This window comes from Callionymus lyra, chromosome 1 (assembly GCF_982586985.1).
Source record: "Callionymus lyra chromosome 1, fCalLyr1.hap1.1, whole genome shotgun sequence".
NCBI lineage: Eukaryota > Metazoa > Chordata > Actinopteri > Syngnathiformes > Callionymidae > Callionymus > Callionymus lyra.
Window position 1 is genome coordinate 46,375,979 of NC_141818.1, and position 23,327 is coordinate 46,399,305.

At 38.0% G+C, this 23,327-nt stretch overlaps 1 protein-coding gene across 5 annotated transcripts in view; it reads right to left on the reverse strand.

The window, feature by feature from the left end:
- cacna1ab (calcium channel, voltage-dependent, P/Q type, alpha 1A subunit, b) overlaps positions 1-23,073 on the reverse strand; it is a 114,963-nt gene extending 91,890 nt beyond the window's left edge. For 3 of the 5 annotated variants that reach the window (XM_087810197.1, XM_087810180.1, XM_087810171.1), the window contains exon 1: positions 22,077-23,071. In XM_087810197.1, coding sequence (XP_087666323.1) covers positions 22,077-22,372 — 296 coding nt within the window. In that variant the 5' untranslated portion in view covers positions 22,373-23,071. Of the gene's footprint in view, positions 1-22,076 lie in introns of all 5 variants that reach the window. The other 2 variants (XM_087810163.1, XM_087810188.1) reach the window with 2 other exon arrangements.
- Positions 23,074-23,327: the final 254 nt, after the last annotated feature.

The window sequence follows — 23,327 nt, forward strand, 5'->3', positions numbered from 1 at the left end:
TGCTGCCGAGCTCTGCTGTGACTAGTCGGCTAAAGATGTCACTATGAACATACTTCGGTTTGTTATTTTGCTTTTATAATAATAATAATAATAATAATAATAATAATAATAACAATACTCATAATAATAATAATAATAATGACAATGATTATTATTATTATTATTTTATATAGCACTTAAAAAAAAAGTGGTTACAAAGTGCTTTACATAAAAGCAAACAATAGATTATAACAGCAGAGTAATAAGAAAAAAAAAAGTTAAAACAACACGTGTTCCATTTAAAGAAAATATTTAAATGCCATTTAACATTTGCGTTTCTCAAAAATAGTCTGATTTCTAATTATAAAGTTAAAGACTATCATAAAGAAATACATTTATTGTATTTAATTTTAATCATATATATTTTAATAATATCCTGTATTTTCAATCTATTTGTAAGTAAGTCATTTTTATTTGTATAGCGCTTTTCCAGACCAGGGTCACAAAGCAAAGTTCTTTATTTTTCTTTTTTTTACCCAATTTCCAGAAATGTTTTCTCACACCACTGATGCAGTGTGTGAGCGTTGTGTGTGTGTGTGTGTGTGTGTGTGTGTGTGGACTACATGCTAGCCTGCAACTCCATCTATTATTTAGCAGACACACACTCTGACGGCCAGAGAACCTGCTGAAAGCACGAGGTAAGACCTCCTTTATGTGAGATCTCCTTCACTCTCCATTTCTCTCGCTCCACTTTCCTCCCCTTTCCTCATTTCACCCCTTCTCTTGATGCTTTACACTTTTCTTTTTGACGAGTGTGTTTTTTCTTGTGCCAAATATTTTCTAAATATCGTATATGTTCCTTTGCTTCGTCAGCTCAGATTATAAATACAAGGGTATAATTATTAAGTAATGTGGAATTAATAAAGGAAATTACATTTATTATCTTCTGCGAGAAAATTAACTTTGTCAATAATGGACAAAAATGAGGCTAGAAATGTATAATTTACCCCGAAAAATTGCGACAAGTATGGATGTATTTTTGTCGTTGATGAAGACGAAGACAACTGAGCTCCAGACGCTACATTAAAATAGACAAACATTTTTGTCTAAAAAGGAACAGATTATTATAATAATCTCAACTCGTAGTCGACATGAGGGCGAGAAGTAAATGATTGAAATTTTAATTTTGGGTGAACTATCACTATAACCTGTCTTTACTAGGGGACGCCTCAAGGTCACACACACACCATACTTTCCTCTTCGACGGGTTTAAAAGCTGATCAGAAACGAAGCAGCCGGCAAAGAAGTTGCTGCTTATTCTGCAAACGCTGAAGATTCATTCAGCGAAAATGACAGAAAACAGGTTTCGTTCAGAGCTGCTTTTGAAACAATAACATCAAAAGTGCTACACTTGTCCGTGAGTCTTTATAAGAGACGAAATAAAGCCAATACAAGTCAGTCAAATGTTCAATTTAAACTATTAAATGTTCAATTTTAGCCAGTTTTATAATACTGTCCTCTGAGCACAATATACCATGACATGAGGAAAAAATACTATTATTAGAGCGCAAAATACTATATAAGAGCACAAGATAGTACCATATCAGCAAAAAAATACTAATATATTTGCACAATATGCTATGATATAGGCAAAAATACTATCATCTGAAGACAATATATTAAGATATGACCACAAAAAACTATCAACTGAGCACAATTTACTAATAAACGAGCAAAAAAAATACTATGAAATGAGGAAAAGATACTAGTGCCTGATGACCAAATACTATCCTCTGAGCACAATATACTATAAAATGAGCACAAAATACTATTATCTAAGCATAATATACTAATAAATGAGTAAAAAATACTATGATGTGATCAAAAAATACTATTATCTGAGCCCACACATAATATCATCTCATGCACATAATATAATCTGAGCAAAATAAACCATCATCTGACCACAAAATAATCTCATCTGAAAACAAAATACTATTATCTGAGCAGAAAAAAATATTATTTCAGAACAAAATTCTATCGTCTGAAGAGAAATTATTATCCGAGTACAAAATTGAATTATCTGAGCACAATATAATAAGATATGAGAACAAAAAAAAACTATTGTTTGAGCACAAAATTATTATTTGAGCACAAGATAATAAAATCTGAGCGTACACTTAATATCATCTCAGCAAAAAATAGTATCACATGAGCCTATATATACAATCATCTGACAAAATACTATCGTCTAAAAAATATATTTGAGCCCAAGATACTATCGTCTAAGCAGAATATATTATCATCTGAACATAAATGACTATTATCCGAGCAACAAATACTATCATCTGAACTCATTCGAGCAGAGAATTCTATCGTCTGAACCCAAAATACTTAAATACTGTCATCTGAGCATAAAATACTATAGTCTGAACACAATTTACTATTATCTGAGCACAAAATACTATCATTACCCAAATAGAAAATACTATCATATGAGCAAATGTGATCAGAAAATACTATCGTCTGAACACAAATTACTATTATCTGAGCAACAAATACTATCATCTTAGCTCATTCGAGCAGAGAATACTATTGTCTGAACCCAAAATACTTAAATACTGTCATTTGAGCTGAAATACTATCATTACCCAAGTACAAAATACTATCGTCTGAACACAACTAGTGTCTATTAGATTGTCAGACTAACTTGTTAAGGCTCTGCCTTCATAAAAGTCTCATGGCCCAGCATCACCTTCACTGCCTCTTGTGTGCAACGTTACGCTCGTCCTGATTTGATTTTTGAGTGACAGGAGCAGGGAAAGCAGTGAACTGAGGCTTCAAACAAGTCTGTGCTTTAGAATGGAAACATTCTGAATAATGTTTTGCTCCTGAAAGCCAAGTTGGACGTCCTGCCATTGCAAAGCATATGATGACTCACCCCAATGATTAGTTCAATGCATGCTAGCACTCAGAGCCAAAAACTAATCTGTAGTGGATGAATCGGATTTCTATCGCATTTTGACGCAAGCAACTTCTTTTTTAGCTTTGATACATTTAAAGTATTTATTACTTTATTATTTATTATATAATAGATAGTATTTTGTGGTCAGACAATAGTATTATCTGCTAACATAAACTCAGATTACAGTATTTAGTGGTCAATCAATAGAATTATCTGATAACATAAACTCAGATGATATTATTCTGTGATCAGATGATAGTATTTTGTGGTCAGATGATAGTATTTTGTGGTCGGACAATAGTATTATCTGCTAACATAAGCTCAGAGGATATTATTCTGTGATCAGATGATAGTATTTTGTGGTTAGATGATAGTATTTTGGGGTCAGATGATAGTATTTTGGGGTCAGACAATAGTATTATCTGCTAACATAAGATCAGATGATATTATTCTGTTATCAGATAATAGTATTTTGTGGTCAGATGATAGTATTTTGGGGTCGGACAATAGTATTATCTGCTAACGTAAGCTCAGATGATAGTATTCTGTGGTCAGATGATAGTATTTTGTGGTCAGATGATAGTATTCTGTGATCAGATGATAGTATTTTGGGGAAGGACAATAGTATTATCTGCTAACATAAGCTCAGAGGATATTATTCTGTGATCAGATGATAGTATTTTGTGGTTAGATGATAGTATTTTGGGGTCAGATGATAGTATTTTGGGGTCAGACAATAGTATTATCTGCTAACATAAGATCAGATGATATTATTCTGTTATCAGATAATAGTATTTTGTGGTCAGATGATAGTATTTTGGGGTCGGACAATAGTATTATCTGCTAACGTAAGCTCAGATGATAGTATTCTGTGGTCAGATGATAGTATTTTGTGGTCAGATGATAGTATTTTGTGGTCAGATGATAGTATTTTGTGGTCGGACAATAGTATTATCTGCTAACATAAGGTCAGAGGATATTATTCTGTGGTCAGATGATAGTATTTTGTGGTTATATGATAGTATTTTGTGGTCTGACAATAGTATTATCTGATAAAATACAGTCAGATTATAGTATTTTGTGGTCGGAAGATAGTTTCATCTGCTAACATAAACTCAGATTTTGAGCTAGGAATATACAACTTCTACAAACTTGGGTTGGTACAAGCTCCAAACTTACTTTAAATCAGGTCTTTTCCAACCTATAAAACCTTAAAAGTCACCATTTAATACTCATTTGAAACGACTTGTTTACCCACCTGATGGGCGTATAAACATACAGTATTAGCAAAACATTGAAAGTCATTTGTTTAAATTTCAAAGTCACAGGCACCCTGGATCATGTATTCCGAACAGTAGAACTACAACTGGGTCACAGTGATTTTCTATCTCACCTCACCACACACAAACAAACACAGGTTTGTGGGTGAGCTCACCAGCGTCGCAACTGACACTGCTAGCTCAGCAGCCGTAAAGCTGCCAAGAGAACAGATGAACAACTAGTCACACACATGCACACACACACACACACACACACACACACACACACACACACACACACACACACACACACACACACAGTAACCTTAGCCACAAATCCCTCACTGACACCAAATACGCTAGAAATTGGAACAAAAAAAAACATCCTAAAGGTTCCTACGAGGAAGTATACACTCATTTCTGATGTACAAATGATAATGTGTCAAGAAAATCCAGCTAAAGGTTGAGTTTTACTTGCATCTGCTCACCATGTTGGCTATTCAGACCAAAGCGTTTTCTTCTGTTATGAAGTGTTTCTGAAGCTCTAATGCTTTATAATATTCTTAAATCCACTAAAATCAAACACTGATACACCGGAAAAGATCCTGTGACATCAGGAGTTTACTGTTATCTACGGTGAACCATAAATAAAGCAATATCGGTGATAAATTCAAGGAATTCAACACTTATAAACCATCTTCTAAATCAGCGTCTTTATTCCATCGGCTCAGTTTTTATTGTGTGTATTTCACCTCTCGCGTTATCGTTTTTGTCTCCGGAGCAACCGGCTCTTTAAGAAATACCAATCTGCCTGTGAATGCTTGTGACGTCAGCAGCTTCTTCGTGGTCAACAACTGTGCGAAAAAGGAGCGAAAAACCACATCATGGAGCGTATAAAGCAGGTGGCGGTGTCACTGGATGTGATTATTGATACTGTCTTTGGATGTGTGCGTCCGAAGGATGTTTGTGCTTCGTGTTGCTGCGTGACTCATCAAGCGGGTGAATCACACACTTCTGATTTAGAAGCAGAGAGAAAAGACCTGACTGATGCTTTTACTGGAAACACGCACACACACTTCCAGCGTGTGAAAAAAGACACCCACACTAGTGCATGACTGAGGCGGATCGTTGCTGTTTAAAAAAAGAAAATGGTGAAGTCGCATTATGAGGACCTGGATTTGAAGGATGAAGGATTGACCTTGAGAACGCTTCTTAATCAGCCGGCTATTTAAAGGTAGACTAATGGTTGGACCCAACTCTCCTGACTCACTCACATGTTTCAAATCTTGAAGTCTTCCTCCCCAAGATGCATGTAAGTCCCTCGTCATGACCATGTTTTGAAAGTTCGTCTGAAATCTGGGCGAACGAAAGGTTACGAGAGCTGAGTCCATCATGACGTAATATTGGCTTCACTACTGTAATCACGCCCCGCTTTGTTTATACAACGCGTTCCTCGGAGACTTCCGGGATTAATGACGTACGGTGACAAACATTGATGCTTGACCAATGACAGAAGAGTGGGTGTGGTTATGGTTAGCAAGATTTTCATCTCCAGAACAACAAAGTGTTTTCAGTGGGCGGGGCTTAAGATCATTTTCTGATGATAATATTTAAATGAAAAGAGAGTTTTGTACAAACAGACACTGATGAGTCCAACATCTATTTAAGACACACTTTCGGTTCAGTTATATTTGCCACTAGGAAGAGTTACCTGAGGATGTATTTACTCTAAGATATCTATAATTACCTTGCACAATACAATATGTATTGTATTTGAAATTTTTTAATAAGAATCAATTTTGTTATTTTCTATGGAATCATCTTCAAACCACTTCTTACACGCCATGTATTATTTCAAACTAGCAGAAATGTTTGTTCATTTTAATGCAGCGACTGGAGCTCAGTTGTTTTCTTCTTCGTCCATGAAGACGAAAAAACAAACAAATACATCCATAAAATCCAACAATTTAAAATGAGCTCCTTGGCTGACATATGCTGTGTTTGAGTGCTTATCTCGGAATACCATCATCCTCATGTCAACTTGCACAGACCACTCATTAGCCCGAGTCGCTTGAGTGATTCCTTGACAATGGCTCAGATGCATAAGAAGACCAGAGCGAGGGAAGAACCGTCTGCACACAAAGCCGCTGCAAGGATTTCAAAAATAATAAATCTTGGGAAAAAAAACCTTTAAAGAGAAGCTGTCAGCTGGTTATTTCCGCCTACTTATTTGGCTTCAAGACTAAATCCACATTAGCGTGGATAAGTTGACGGCAGAAAAAGGAGCTCGGCTTCCATCGCTCCGGCTGATTATTCCGACTGCGCTTCAAACGCTGATCTCTCTTTCAATTAGCAGGTGAGTTGAAAGTGGAAGGACCGTGTCTCTGGAAACATCTCACAACGGAAGATGAAGGCTCTACATAATTAGCACAGTACCAGCGTCCCTGGTCGCCAAAAAAAAAGAAGAAAAAAAAGTTAATTAAAATCTCACGCCTTGTGTGTACAAATGCGTTTTGGGGATTAAAGACTGTAATTATGTCTGTGTCCTCGGCTTTCCACTTCTTTTGCCACCTTTTTAATGCATTCTCTCACAGATTTCTTTCTGACTATGGCGCTAATGTGGACTCATGCGTGTTTTTTAGGCCAATTGAATAATAAAACAATGAAAGGTTCCTAACAGCAATGTCAAGATTACCATCATATAGAACCACAGGTGTCAAACTGGTCCAGGAAAGGGCCGAGACGGTGCAGGTTTTGGATCCAGCCAGTCAAGCACATATAGTTGAACCAATCAGGCGTCTGAAGACAGTAATCAGTTGATGTTGCTTGTTTAAGCTGACACCTGATTCGTTAACTTATTTGTGCTCGACTGGTTGGAACAAAAACGTGCACCGTCTCGGCCCTTTTCTGGACCAGTTTGACGCCTGTGAAGATCATGCATGACCGACGTGACACTTTTGACCATAAATGGTCGCCTGAGTAAAACTGAGCACATTGAAAAACTATTTATTATTATTATTATTATTATTATTATTATTAGCTACCATTTTAATTCCTAGTTCCCCTTATCTTCATTTCTCCCACATTTATTTTCCTGTAAAAATGAATTCATCATACATTTAGTGGGTAAAAGTACTTTTAAATCTTACTAGCAAAAAATAGATCTTACTTTAATAGAAACAAAAAAAAGAAGAGAACTGATTATGGGCCTTACAGTCAACGAAAGTCAATAAATGTAAATCGTGTATTAAATATAGATTTAATTGAAAGCGGACATCTGGTCTGGCCTGCTTTTGCGCCCCTTTACAGTTGGCGAAAGGAGGTGAAATTCTTGCATTGACCTGATTCCGTTTCTCTTCCCTAAAACCCACACTGATGGAAAATGACTGAACTAGTGTGTTGAGTGTGTTGTCAAATTGGCTTAACCACAGGTATTAATGTTCACCATTGCTTGTGTTTTGAAGCCATGCTTGGTTTGCGTTGAGAATGTGTGGGAACGTCTAAAAATGCATTTGTTTGCTTTATTTAAGACCAGCTGCAATTTATTCTACTCTGCTATTTAGGTTCTTGTCTCTCGCATAATACATAACTTACGATGGAGTATAAAGATGCAACCAGAACAGTTTTTGCTCCAGAGTGAAAACGGACATTGTACGAGAAGGTTCTGTATTAATTTCTCTTTGCAAGTAAAATGTTTGAGACTTTAAAGTGATAGTTCACCGAAAATTCAAACCTCATTTTCTTCTCACCCTCATGACGACCACGGTTTGGGATTATCTTCAGAGTAATCTGTTCCCTTTACAGAGTTGTAGACAAAAATGTTTGTTCATTTTAATGTAGCAACTGGAGCTCCGTTGTCTTCGTCTTCATCTTAATAGAAGAAGACACTTAAAAACATCCAAATACCTCCATACGTCTATAACGTCCCTCTCGTATTGAAGCCTCGACGAGAAGATAGTTGAGGGAAAAAAATAAATAAGTCTATATTTTACGCTTGTTTGTGGCAGATGTTTAAACAGTAGCAAGAAATATAAACTGGAAGTACTACAGGTAATATCTCGGAAATTCCAGTGTAGACAATAGACTGTATGCGAGTACTTCTAGTATATACGGGCAGTATAAAGATTTTTGGACGATGATGAAGGATGAAGACAACCGGGCTCCTGTCGCTACATTAAAATGAACAAACGTTTTTGTCTATAACTCTAAAAAGAAACAGATTACTCTGAAAATAATCCCAACCTTCAGTCGACATGATAGTCAGTAGAAAATGGGTGAATTTTGAATTTTGGGTGAACTATTACTTTAAACCAATTCTGATTTATTTTGTCTATTTGTGAAGTTCTCAGCTTTAAGTCAGATTCTTAACCTGGCTCACAAAAGTTTACCGTAAGTACATTCAATCAAATGTATCTCAAACCTTGTGTTATCTCGGGGTCAAGGTGACCCGAAGGCCCTAAAACAAACGTGTTCGAGGTATCCCTTGTGTTGTCTCTGGATCAAGGTGAGAGGCGTGGCTTCCATAACTACAGATGCAGTGGCGGATCATTTCAACTTGACCCGGAGACAACACAGGGGATACCACAAACACATTTGTTTTCAGCAAATGGGTACCCTTGACCCAGAGATGACACAAAGGTTACAGAAGTTTTCTTGTGGCTCCTCTCAATATTTTAAGTATATAAAAATACTTTTTTTGGGGATGTTAAATGGCCCAACACTGATTTAAAATCCATGCCAGCTTGAAGAAGAGGGGTACGACAAGACTACAGCAGGATCTAACTCGCTGTGCTTCTCACAGACGAACTCTGACCCTGAGATCAGAGGTCCGTATCGATGCCATGACACCGGCTAATGGAGCTGGACAGCTTGATAGACTCAGATCCCTGCAGCTTACTCCCTTTATTCACATCAAGTCATCAATTTACTGTTCAAACAGGAAGTGCCAAACAAAGGGTTTTTTTTGGATAATGTTTTTGCACAACAGTGTCAGAGGTTCGCTGGTTTCATCCTCAGACCTCATCTCTGTGCCGAAAATCCATTAAAGATTTTATGACTTTGTTAACCATTGAACAATTCCTGTATTTAACTAAAAGCTTCAATTGCCCAGCAACATAGGCAATCTTCGTATCGGTCTGACCGTAAAATGTAGCCGGTTAAAAAAAAAAAAAAAAGGCGCTCGCAAAACCCTTCCACTAATTAAAGTGCCGTGTCACTCATCCTCCTCTGTGACGGCTCCACTCGCCTCCTCTCACTTATCCACTCATCCTCCCCTGCATCTGGGCCCCCCAGGCCTCTGAGTGACAGCTGTACTGACCTGAACGACCACCCTCTCGGAGTGACAGAACCAATCCTGGACTTGGCCGACTGACACACTGGCACGGCGGTTGCAGATTTGTCGGGTCTGCTGATGTAGCGGCGAGCGAGGACTTAGTGTTCGAAGCGTTAATGAAAAAGCCGCTTCAGACTAAAAAAGCCAAAGTTGAGGGGATTAAAGGTTAATGAGAAGACGAGGTTCACGTGCTCTCGCTTCCACAGTTGGGGGATTTAGAGAGAGAGGAATTTTTTTGACCGAGTATTTAAAAGTTTTATGAGAACAAAAAAGTTTTGACGGAGACAGTAGAAGTGACTGTGTTTATGGTTCAAGTTTTGTCACGATGAAAGACACTAATAAGACATAAATGTTTAAATGTTTTCGGGCTCATATATCTTTGATTACTTAAGAAACGTCTCAGGCTCCATTAAATCACTAGCAGCAGTTCAAAAAGCACACGTTTTAAACTTTATTGGATCAAACCTAAATGGTTTGCAGCCTTAGTTTAACATACCAGTCGCATCACCTGTTACGCCCAAAATCACTGTCAGAAACATGATTTCCCAAAGGAATTTCCCTTAAGGAATCAATAAAGTTCCATCCATCTATCCATCTATCCATCCATCCATCCATTTTTTTATCCATTTAATCATCTATCTATCCTAATATCAACTCATCCATCTTTTGTTACATTTATCCATCTTTCTATTCATCCATCTATACATCCATCTATACATCCATCTATCCATCTATTTATCTATCTTTCTATCCATCCATTTATCCATCTATCCATCTATCCATCTATATGTCTATCCATCTATCTATCTATCCATCTATCCATCTATCCATCTATCCATCTATCCATCCATCTATCCATCTATCGATCCATCCATCCATCCATCCATTTATTTATCCATTTAATCATCTATCTATCCTTATATCAACTCATCCATCTTTTGTTACATTTATCCATCTTTCATCTATACATCCATCTATCTATTCATCTATCCTTCCATTTATCCATCTTTCTATCCATCCATTTATCTATCTATCTATCTATCTATCTATCTATCTATCTATCTATCTATCTATCTATCTATCTATCTATCTATCTATCTATCTATCTATCTATCTATCTATCTATCTATCTATCTATCTATCTATCTATCTATCTATCTATCTATCTATCTATCTATCTATCTATCTATCTATCTATCTATCTATCTATCTATCTATCTATCTATCTATCTATCTATCTATCTATCTATCTATCTATCTATCTATCTATCTATCTATCTATCTATCTATCTATCTATCTATCTATCTATCTATCTATCTATCTATCTATCTATCTATCTATCTATCTATCTATCTATCTATCTATCTATCTATCTATCTATCTATCTATCTATCTATCTATCTATCTATCTATCTATCTATCTATCTATCTATCTATCTATCTATCTATCTATCTATCTATCTATCTATCTATCTATCTATCTATCTATCTATCTATCTATCTATCTATCTATCTATCTATCTATCTATCTGTCTATCCGTCTATCCATCTATCCATCTATCCATCTATCCATCTATCTATCTATCTATTGTTCCATTCATCCATCCATCTATACATCCGCCAATCTATTCATCTATCCATCCATTTATCCATCCATACACCCATCCATCTATTCATCCATCTATTCATCAACCCATCCATCTATCCATTGATTCACCCATCTATCCACCCATCCATATATTCATCTATTTATCCATCTATGAATTCATTTATTCATCTTTCCATCCATCTATTCAGCCATCTACTCTTCCATCTATTGTTTCATTCATCCATCCATCTATTTATCCATCTATACATCCAACCTTCTATTTATCTATCCAAACATTTATCCATCTATACATCCATCTATTCATCAACCCATCCATTTATCCATCTTTCTCTTCATCCATCAATCCATCTATCCATCCAACCAGCTATCCATCCATCTAAACATCCGACCTTCTATTTATCTATCCAACCATTCATCCATCTATACATCCAACCTTCTAATTATCTATCCGACCTTCTATGTATCTATACATCCACCCAGCTATCCATCCATATATACATCCAACCTTCTATTTATCTATCCAACCATTTATCTATCTATACATCCACCAAGCTATCCATCCATCTATACATCCAACCTTCTATTTATCTATCCAACCATTTATCTATTTATACATCCACCCAGCTATCCATCCATCTATACATCCAACCTTCTATTTATCTATCCAACCATTCATCCATCTATACATCCAACCTTCTATTTATCTATCCAACCATTTATCTATTTATACATCCACCCAGCTATCCATCCATCCATCTATCCATTGCCTTTAATACACGTAGTACTTCATAAGAATTGAATCATATTCATATTTTCAGTCTCCAACTAAGTTTTAACTTTCAAACGCTGGTTCCAGCTACAAAAAAATATTATTTTGTAATAATGTTAATACCAGCAGATAAGGTTAACATTACTGTTATTTAAAAAAATACTTTTAAATCATGATAGGAGTATTTCTGATTAAATCCTTTACGTAGTTGTCTGTAACGTCACAAACAGACCATGTCTGCAAAATTGAGCAGCAGACGAATAAATAGAAAAATATACCATGATTGTATCGAAGTCTAAATTAAATGGAGACGTCTGGTTTGCAGATACAAGAGATTATTTTGTCTACAGTTTCCAGACTCTTCTCGCCGCGAATGATCGAGCTGAGAGACGTCGAATATATTCACGTAAAAGATTTGAAGGGGAGATGCATGTGCTGAGATGGGAGCTTTCTCAATACCACTTAGCCACAGCAAAGAATGATGGGTAATGAGGGGAACAGCAGCATGGGGCAGCTCACTGCAGATATACCACTTCAACTTAGCTTCGCACAAACATCACACATGTGGAGCTGAACATTCCCAGAAAACACAAGCCGTCGTCTTCCACTTGCCCACACACGGCGTACACACAGATGTATCCTCCAGGCTGCAAAAGAGGCGGGAACCTGTTTCTTCTCCTTCATCCAAACCCTTCCTTCCCTCTTTCTCTCTATGCACATCTCTTCTCTTCCCTCGCTCCGACTCCACACAGCCGTCGACGGCATCCACAGAGTAAAATGGAGGAGCGAGAAGGAGGGCTGAAGAAGAGAAGGACGCTCTAAAAAGAACATGAAGGAGGCGAGGAGTGAGAGAAAAAAAAAATCTTCAACCCCTCTCCTCAAATAACCCGTTCATACGTCGCTCACACAACACCCTCATCCTGTTAGATCACCAGACTCTTGTTCCAGATCCTATTGTGCCTCAATGGCAACAATTAAGATGATTACTATGATTAATCTCCTGATATGTTTCGACAATAAGCAGCCAAGTGGAAGGAATGTCACTGTTCATCTTCATTTCGTCTTATTAGCTCCTACAGTATATTCCACGGAAAGGTGTCCGTGAACTCGGAGGACTTCAAAGAGGCAGGGTCAGCGTTCAGGCACTCGTCGTGTTCTACAGGACGTGACAAGCATCATCGAAGTCCTTGAGAAGGTATGAGTCGCACGACTGGAACTGACACCCTTACTTATGGCTGAGTTAAGAACTGCTCAGATTTTCGACCAGGTTTAACTTCTACAGCAACTCTAGTATTACTTACCAATGATTCAAATTATGTTTTCAATCTGTTTTCAGCCCAGATTGTCTTCTTAGAAGCTTTTCCTTGATTTCCTGTGTTGTTATCAGTTTTATCTTGACCTTTAAAGTATATACTTTATTGAATTTTGTTTTGATTGTTTAAGCGCTTTGTGACCCTGGTCTGGAAAAGTGCTCTATAAATACAAATTACTTACTTACTTGCTTACTTATTAATGAATACCAGCGCCAAAATGGTACTTTTGAAATGGTGGCGGTGCTTAAACCGTACTTAATGAATGAGCACAAGGTAAAAAGGTATAAAAGTAACCAGTCTGAAACTTTAAATAATGAAGAAAAATGTTTGATGTTTTTCCTTATTAATACATAATTTCTGAGATTTATTTTGTCAGTATCATTTTGTCAATTGTAAAAGACTGACTTGCGTTCTGTCAGTAGAATTTTGGGGCTTTTAATTGAAGGTTTTTTAGTTTACAAAAAATCTTTAGCAGCTAAAATTGCATCAAAACCAATATGAGCTACTGGAATATGATACGGAAAGAAGATTCTTTTTTTTTTGTCTGGTTACTACAGTTTGCAACAAAACCGTTGCCATTACGGTACAGAGTGTCGGCAACAATTCCTAACTGTATTATCTGTACATTTTTCATTACGTTGTGAAATTTACCCAACAATTCTACTTTGGTGGGAAATAATCCAAGAACAAGCTTTTGAAAATCAGATCAGATGTGAATGTCAATGGCTAACCTATAAAAAATACATGTATAGAGTTTTTAAAGTGTGCCTTAGATCCCGAAATTCCAGGACTTATAACGGATTGTGAGGCATTTGTACTGGGCCGCAAAGAAAAAAAAATTGAATATAATTACGGTTCTATTGGGTATTACAGTCTGGATGCTATTTTATTTGGAAAAAAGATGGTAGTTTTACATGAGCCTGTGACTCTTGACATGTCAGGTTGCTTTCTTCAGTCAAGTTTACTCTAAAAATACAATTACAAACTAGTGAAAATTATTAAAATAAACTCATTATTATAAACATTTGTATCTGGGGTCGATACATGAAAAAGATTCCGGCACTAAACCCCCTCTTAGATGACACTGTTTAGTTTCACAATGAATGAAGTCTCATGGGTTGAACTCAGTTGAGGGCGAGTTCCTCTGACACCCCCCTCCGTCTACCTCAATAGAACGGAACAAACGCTGAGGTAAACCCACCGCTGAGCCTTTATCAGAAGCATCTGAGAAGCGACACACGTGGGCCGAGTAAAGGCCAATCAATAATTCACATAGAGTCACATAGAGCCGATCCAATACACAGGTCAATGACTCAACACAGAGAGGAAACACTGGAGTTGTTCCCCTCACTCGCTTTGCCCTTTTCCTCTTCTCATTCATTCATTCCATCATTTACCTGCGTCAAGCCACGATACACTGTCCAAGGGACAGCGCATGTACTTCCATTAGTACTACAGAAATGGGAAATAAAACATAGAAGGATCCTTCTATAAAACAATTTTGCATCGCTCTAAATATTTCCCCACTCAAGGTATAAATCCCTAAAGCTCATGTTGAACGAATAACACTATTGTATTGGAGTTGTTTATATAAATAATCAGAAGAGTTAAGGAAGATTTACAGTCAAACATTATGGACACGTATGAATAAATGTGTCTATTTGAAAAAACTAAAAAATACTCCAGTTGTTCAACTGCCGAAGATAAAATAAGACAAGCACCCAAAGCACAAAAGACAACAAAAAAGAGATTACACAATAGCACTGCTGGGCAACTTCTCTACCTGAAACTATATATAAAAGCGTTTGAGTCCCGAGACGAATGTAAATCAAATTCAAAATCCACGTAGGAAAATTAACAGGATTATCTTTGCTTGTGTTTTATTCGGTTTATGGAAAGTCTTTAGAAAATCATCGGGGAGCGACTCATACTTTAGATTTTTTTTAAATGATTTTCAACACGGAAAAATATGAATAGTTTGTCAACAGCAGAAACATTGATAGTCATGCTTTTCATGTGATTTGGAAGAACCCACGAGGAAATAATAACAGGATTGTTGTCACTCTGGCAATTAAACCCTGTGTTTAATTAAAAAAGTAAAACTAATTTCAACCAACAAACACGTCCATAAACGCCAATAAGCTGTAGCGCTTAGCAAGCTAGCCAATAAAGCTAATCTGCTGTCATATTCTTTTGATTTGTTGGTTTTATGGAAATTAAAAATGTGTTTACTGGCAAAAAACGGTTGGTTTGTTGTTTTAGATTCGTTTTTTTATTATTATTATCCAATAATAGAGAGTAACAAGAAAAAGTTTGACTGTATTTACTCGTGAGACGCAGCATACATGATAAGCGATAGATGCTAACGGAGAGTTGAGAGGAGGACAACAGGGCATCGTATTACACTACAGTGAGATAATGACGCGCACACGCACACACACACGCACACACACACACACATACACACACACACACACACACACACACACACACACAGGATCATGTAACTGTAGTGAACTGTCAAAACAACTGCTCATTTATGTATCAGCATGTTTGGCTCAGAGTAACGTGAGCTACATGTTTACAACAGTATTGATGGGAAAATCACCCACACATGTGGTTGTTTTTACATGCATGTCAGCTGGAACCGAACCTCATCGTATGAGCCAAGTCTATGGCCATGGTTCTCAGCGACACTCCACTGGCCTCACTCCATGTAGAAGAGTAGCTGTTGTTTTGAGTCTCTCCTGAATTAAGAAGTTTATATCTGACTTTTCAAAACTTAAAAATGAACAGCCATTAGATGAAGTGCGAGTACTTGTCCAGTACGCAGATTTTCAACATGTAGTACTGTCTCAAATCAAACACTGCCGCTACATTCTTACAGGAAATGACCCGACAGCTTCTTCTTCTACTACTTTTTGCAACACTGATTGCAACCAGAAGTTGTAACACTATCATAGACACTTGACTAGTACTTTTCGCCAATTAAAACAAGTTCTTAAGTTGTGTTTCATTGTTTTGTGGTATAACGAGTGTTTTCTCGAGACATTCACGTCGGTATCTTCTCCGAAGACGCTTCCGTTAATCGTCATCTACGTCACTAAGATGAAATGGGGGTAAAGTCGCCATCGATCAACACTCAATTTTCGGGGCCATTTAAGTGCTCATTACACACTACATTTTTTCGTACACTGCTAATTAGGACGCACTTGTGTACTCAAAATACTAGAAACTGGAACTGGAACACAACCCCAGTCTAAATGCTGATTACAAAGGGTTTTTTAAAAATACACGCTCCATGAAGGATTTACATTAAAAACATTTTCCTGATCTGACTATGTTTAATCAGGTGTATTATTCATTTTTTAACAACATGCATTGAGACCATACACGGGGATATATCGCGGGTTAGAACCTTGACTTGAAACTGAAAACCAAGCGTTTGTATTCGCAGTCATTTAGGATTGAAATCAAATCATGAACTAGAAGATTAATTAAGAAAAGGGCGGGAATCTGAAACTAGCATGATTACGTGGTATCTTTAGCGACGCCACGATCAAACGTGTCATTATGTCACCAAATTGGATTAATGCGCGAGCGAGGGCGGGATGTAGAAGGAGAGATATTGAATGTTGAACTTTTTTTTTTGGTCTTCCTGCCGACGACCGTTTGTGTGTGAGAGGGTGTGTGTGTGTGGACACTTGGAACCTTAGGTAAGGGATCCTGGTGAACAGGTGTTGGAGAATAACCTGCCTCCAACACACACCCACGCACACACAACTCACACAGAGTGTGTGAGCCGTGACTAGTATGAACGGATTTGGCTGCTTCCATGACACACTACTGAAGCCAGGCCACCGACTGACCTTTCCTCGTAGGCTTGTGCATGAATATCCTTCTCTATGTTACAGTAAATATATTTATAACCATTAAAATTATTATATTTATTCTCAGCCTCCTCCTTAAATGAGTGTAATTAAAATAAAACATGGTTATCTTCACTTTGCTTTACTCTTATTAAGTGATCGACACTCATTATTATTTAATTGTAGTTTTTCTTTTATTTTTGTCATGTTTTCTATGTTTAATGATATAAATCTACCATCTTTTGTTTGTTTACATTTCAGTTTAGGAAATATAAACACAGTTATTAGGCAAGGAAAACACTGAGAGAGCACATACCTCCCCCAAGGATCTAATTTCAATGATTTTCAGTGTAAAAATCAGCATTAGATCCAATCAATAGGTTACAGTTTGTGATGCCACACAGTTGAAAAAGACTCATGGTTGAGGATCGAACGAAAGTTTATTGTCTCAAAATACTTGCACTAGTTTTCATCCATCCACTATTCATCCATCCATCTATCTATTCATCCATCTATTCATCTATCTATTCATCTATCTATTCATCCATCTATTCATCCATCTCTGTATTAATCTATTCATCCATCTATTCATCCATCCATCTGTTCATCCATCTATTCATCCATCTATGTAATCATCTATATATCTATCTATTCATCCATCTATTCATCCATCCATCTGTTCATCCATCTATTCATCCATCTATGTAATCATCTATATATCTATCTATTCATCCATCGATTCTTCCATCTCTTCATCCATCTATACATCCATCTATTCATCCATCTATTCATCCATCTATATATCTATATACCCATCTATTCATCCATCTATTCATCCATCTATATATCTATATACCCATCTATTCATCCATCTATTCATCCTTCTATTCATCCATCTATGTATTCATCTATTTATCCATCTGTTCATCCATCTATTCATCCATCTATGTATTCACCTATTCATCCATCTGTTAATCCATCTATTCATCTATCTATTCATCCATCTATTCATCCATATGTATTCATCTATTTATCCATCTATTCATCCATCTATCTATATATCCATCTATTCATCTATCTATTCTTGCATTTATTCATCCGTAGATTCATCTATCTATTCATGTATGTGTTTATCACTTTAAAGTGTTTTTTAGAAGTTCGATCTTGTGTTTTAGTTTTATCGTGTTATCAGATAAACAAACCGAAACATTTAGTTTGTAGAGTAACTACACAGAGTATCACAGATCACTCACACTCCCTTCACCTATGAGCAAAACCCAAAGATACTCCACATTCTGGATAAAGATCTCGTTACAGGGCAATACAGAACATTTCAGCCTGACATCGACACCGAAGATGCATATAATCTCTATTAGACTTTTATTTTAGAGGTTCTATTTAAAAGGATGATGATTTGGTTTGAAGAACGTCAGCAGGAAATGGATGTTTTAGATTCAAAATGCACATGAAGACCATTAAACAAACATATTTCCACAGTGAATTGGATTTCTCTCCACAAATAAATGTCTCAAAGATGAAGCTGTGAAGATATTTCTAAACATGTAGAAGAAGGAAAAGCAAAAGGACAGAGCGGAACAGAGGGAGAAGAGGAGAAGATGAAAGGACGGCGAGGAGAGAGCTGGAGAGGGAGGTATAATGAAGTCCTCTGGGTTTCTGGTGGACGGAGCTACAGTCAGTGCCAACCGGCGCCGCCTGGCTCGGTCCAGATGGAGAGACGCTGCGATCTGCTCGATTTGCTTTCAAAAAGGCAAAAAGAGGAACTTCTTTAAACACAAAACTTCTCAAAATGAGTCTGTTTGTCGTGACCAGCTATTGGTTGTGGACATGAAACGTTATGATTTAAATTTGACCTCTTTTCCCTTCAAACGGCCTATTTTTTATTCAGCTCTTCTTAAAAACTTTGTGTTATATATTGATGATACCTGTGAGTTGTCAGAGCAAACATTCACAAATCACGTCTAGACTATGGATCCTAAAACTTTAGTGATACTGAAAATGAAAAGTATAAAAATTGAGAAGGGGCGGGAAATTAAATTCCCCAAGTGGCCGTTTAACGTACTGCTACATACATTAAGGTAGCAGGGAAAAAATGGTGGGGAAAAAAACATTCTAAGACTATGAATTAAGGTGTATTTATTTGGTTGTAGTTGAACAAATCAAACGTAGACTACAAAAGCCAGGATTTTTTAATTGTAAACTGATTTTGTTAACACGTTGTTCAAACAACATGGTCACTTATTTTTGGCTGCAATGAGATTTTCTAAAATACATTAAATCCATTTTGTAAAATGGTATCATTATATTAAAATAAGATTTTACTTTCTGGAAAATAGTTTTACAATCGAATTTTAACCTGCATTTAAAAACAGGATTTACTCCCATTAGACATTAACTTTAAAATAGCAAAAAGCTTAGCATTTTCTTAAATTAAAGATCGTTTTTTTTCTGTATTTCTAACAAACCCACGTGTTAACAAATCACTTTAAACTATATCGCCGGCTCATCAAGCAATTCTGAAAATATGTTTTCAAACGCCCGCAGAAAAGCTTGATGACTTTTGGCGGGAGTGTGGACGACCTTTACTTTGTCCTTGCCAAAAACCCAAGCTGAGTCACTGGCAATTTATCTCCACCCAAACATTCATCACTTTTTAAAAGAATCAAATCATGTGGATTATGCAGCACGTTTTCAAAGTCATGATTTTATTGGTTAGAAAAAAAGGAATTCTATGCTAATACGGTTACAACGATTTAAAAGCAACAGATTTAAAAGTAAAACAAAAGTGTTAATATTACAGATTATATAGAGTCATGGAAGAACTATCTAATACAGTCAAGTGAATGTTTACGATAACTGTAACTAACTCTTATCACACAACACAACAATCCTGGACTTGTAGGAACTTATTTAAGCATGTAATTGTCCATCTATCTCTTCTTCTTCTTCTTCTTCTCCTTCCCTCCTCCACCAGCAGCCTGTCACCAATCTAAAATTAAATCTATTCCAGGAGTTAGCACATAAGACGCTGCTATAAATCACTCTTCCTAAAGTTTTTAGCATAAAGATTCACTTATCTCCGGGAGTTAACGTCAGCATTCATTCTCAAGTGGAAACAGAGGAAGAAATATAGGACAGGCAGGAAAAGTACAGCCACGGCAGAATTTAGTTTTTTAACTTTAAGGGACAAACTTTGCAACAAGACGCCTTATGACACCAGACTCTTCTTCAACAACTGCTTCATAAAAACTCACGTCCGTGTCCACGTAGGTACGAGACGTGTGGGTGTCAGTTTGCGCTCATTTCCTAATTATAGAGCGAGACGTCGACGGAAAAATAAAGAAATAAACCAAGAGGTTTTCCCACCGCCATCTCTCCGGACGAGCCATAAATGGTCAGTAGTAACGAGCGCGGGACGAGAGTCATTTCCTCTCCCTCTGGACGATGGTGCTTAAGCTTGTATAAATGCTGACATCAGCACTCAGCCTTGACTACAACTCGGGCCCCGCTTAAAACACGCACCGACTCAAACCGGGGGTCACCGTGCTAGACACGGGTGTTCTTCAGCGGCGACATCGTGATGTCATGCTGCTGCCACGGCGATCAGATCTGCAGCGGCATCATCGTCCCGTCGACTCGCGTCATCATTGGCTGCCGGTGCTGACGTGTGAATTAAAGCTTTCGTTTCGCAACTTTGGCTGGTGTTTCAAGTCTATATATGAACATACCTCTAGTTTGGAATGTGGCCTCATCTAACTGATCTAACTTGTGACAAATTCACAATAGGGTCATGATAGTTGATTGAGTCGATACTCAAAAGAAACTTAAAACTTAAGACTACCTGCTTTAAATGGGATCCATTTTTCTTCTCTAGTAACTACACGTTAACATCCAAAAACCCACACAAATGCACTAAACACAAATAGAGACAAACATGTAAAATGGACGATAAAACGACAGTGTAAGCTGGCGCGCCTGCAGTTAATACAAAAGAGAGAATTCTGAGCCGCTCTAGTAGAAGAACTCACATTTCCTCCATCCTTAAAACGCTTCACTGGCTGCCAGTTTCTTTCAGGATCAACTTTAAAATTCTGGTTCTTTCAGATCTATTCATGGTCAGACCTTCCATCAGTGATCTGATCCAGACTTACACCCCAGCTCGGGCTCTGAGGTCTGTGGATCATAATCTACTGATGGTTCCTGAACACGGTTCAGGACCAGAGGAGAGAAATCCTTCCAGACTGTTGCTCCTAAGCTTTGGAACCATCTCTGTGTTTGATGATCTACTGACTCCTTCAAGAAACATCTGTGTTTGATGATCTACTGACTCCTTCAAGAAACATCTGTGTTTGATGATCTACTGACTCCTTCAAGAAACATCTGTGTTTGAAGATCTACTGACTCCTTCAAGAAACATCTGTAGACCTTTTTTATTTGTGCTTTTCCCTTGACCATTAAGAGTTTTTAAATCTGTATGTCATTTAACTGTGTATAGTTTTTGATTGTTAGAGCGCTTTGTGACCCTGGTCTATAAAAGCGCTTTACAAATAATGACTGACTTACGATGGACATGCTCTTTATAACCATTTAAGAAACTCTAAGGATCATAGTCAAGATAAATAAATGAAGTTATACATCAAAATGAGTCATTAAGCTTAATGACACAAGCCATGAAACAAATATTAATACTACATTCAAGTCAGTAGTAAGGTACTTTGGACAAGGAAAAAAAATGACTTAATGATTAAGTGATGCCTTAATCATCTTAAAGAATGAAATATGTTTTTTAAAAGTCCGCGCTCGGTCACATGATGAAGATTCCAACCATTTTGAACGTGTCAATCTTTTGCTCAGTCAAAGTTCAAACTTGTGATTCAAATGTCATGCTTTACACACCGACCACACCTCAGCACACACACACACACCAGTACCTTGACCGCCAAGTTGAAAGGATATGGCCACTCTGTGATCTTTTTGGCGTACTTTCTCACGATGTTGTCCTCGCTGAAGAGGAAGAGGGAGCGGTTGACCGTGAGGCAGCTCTGCCGGACGGGGATGGGGTTGTACAGGGCCATTGTCCGGGCTCTCTGGGCCATCGACTGCTTGTACATCCGCTGAGCCCCGGGGGGCCCCCCTTGCCGGCTTCCGCCGCGTCCGGGCCCCCCCTGTCCTCCGGCACCCCCGCCACCGCCGCCGCCGCCGCCGCCACCTCCTCCTCCACCGTACCTGTTGGGTAACTCGTCTCCAAAGCGCGCCATTCTGCAGACACCAAACACCAGAGGTTAGGAGGGAGCTCAGAACGGGACCTCCACATGCCACCAGCCCATCAGCATCGGGCTCAACATGCAGACCGGCTCTGGCTCTGGTTTCTTCACAGCCTCCTTGTCAGATCTTCAGCGACTAGAGGATGCCTCCATTTGGAGGGGGCGCGAGAGAGAGGGAGGGAGGGAGGGGGGAGATCACAGTGTATCTGATGTTTGGAATGGCAAATGATGTTTGTCTAGGCCTCCTCTCCAGTCGCCTCCACAGAAGGTGAAGCATCTGAGTCAAGTTAAAAAAAAAAAAGAAAAAAGGAAAAAAAAAGAAAAAGGAGAAGCTCTCCTGGAGTGATTTCAGATCGATCAATTTCCAGAGATAAATAAACAAGGAGACTGCGTCTTTCCTCCTCCTCTCAACACTCCACACAGCATCTTGACAGCATCTGCAGTTGTCTTCTCTCCTTCCTAGAGACCCATTTTTTTCCCAGCGAGTTAAAAATAGAAGGAAGATAAGAGTGAATCTTTAATAATTCATCTATTTGTGTGCCATATATTGGCGGAGTTGGATGTGTCCACAGCCACCAATCACTGGGTGAGCCCCCGCCAGATGAGGGGGGGTTCCCCCAAAAGAATCCGCGCCTGGTGTGATTTGTTGATATTTGATGATGGACGGTGCGGCATCCTCCTCCTGCCTCCTCCTGCCTCCTCCTGCCTCCTCCTGCCTCCTCCTCTGCTCTCCTCCTCCTCAACAAGGCGTCGCTCGGTGGATTTTTTTGGGGCGTGAGCGCGCGCACTAACGCACAGAAATAGACGGATTTAAATCTCCCCCTTGAAAGTTGATGGGATGAAAAAGCAAAATAAAATAAAATGTGTCCACAACAATCATCTATAATCCAAGGTGTGGAGAAGAATCCCGGACGTGTAGGATCCGGAGGAGCAGAAGAAGACCAGCATC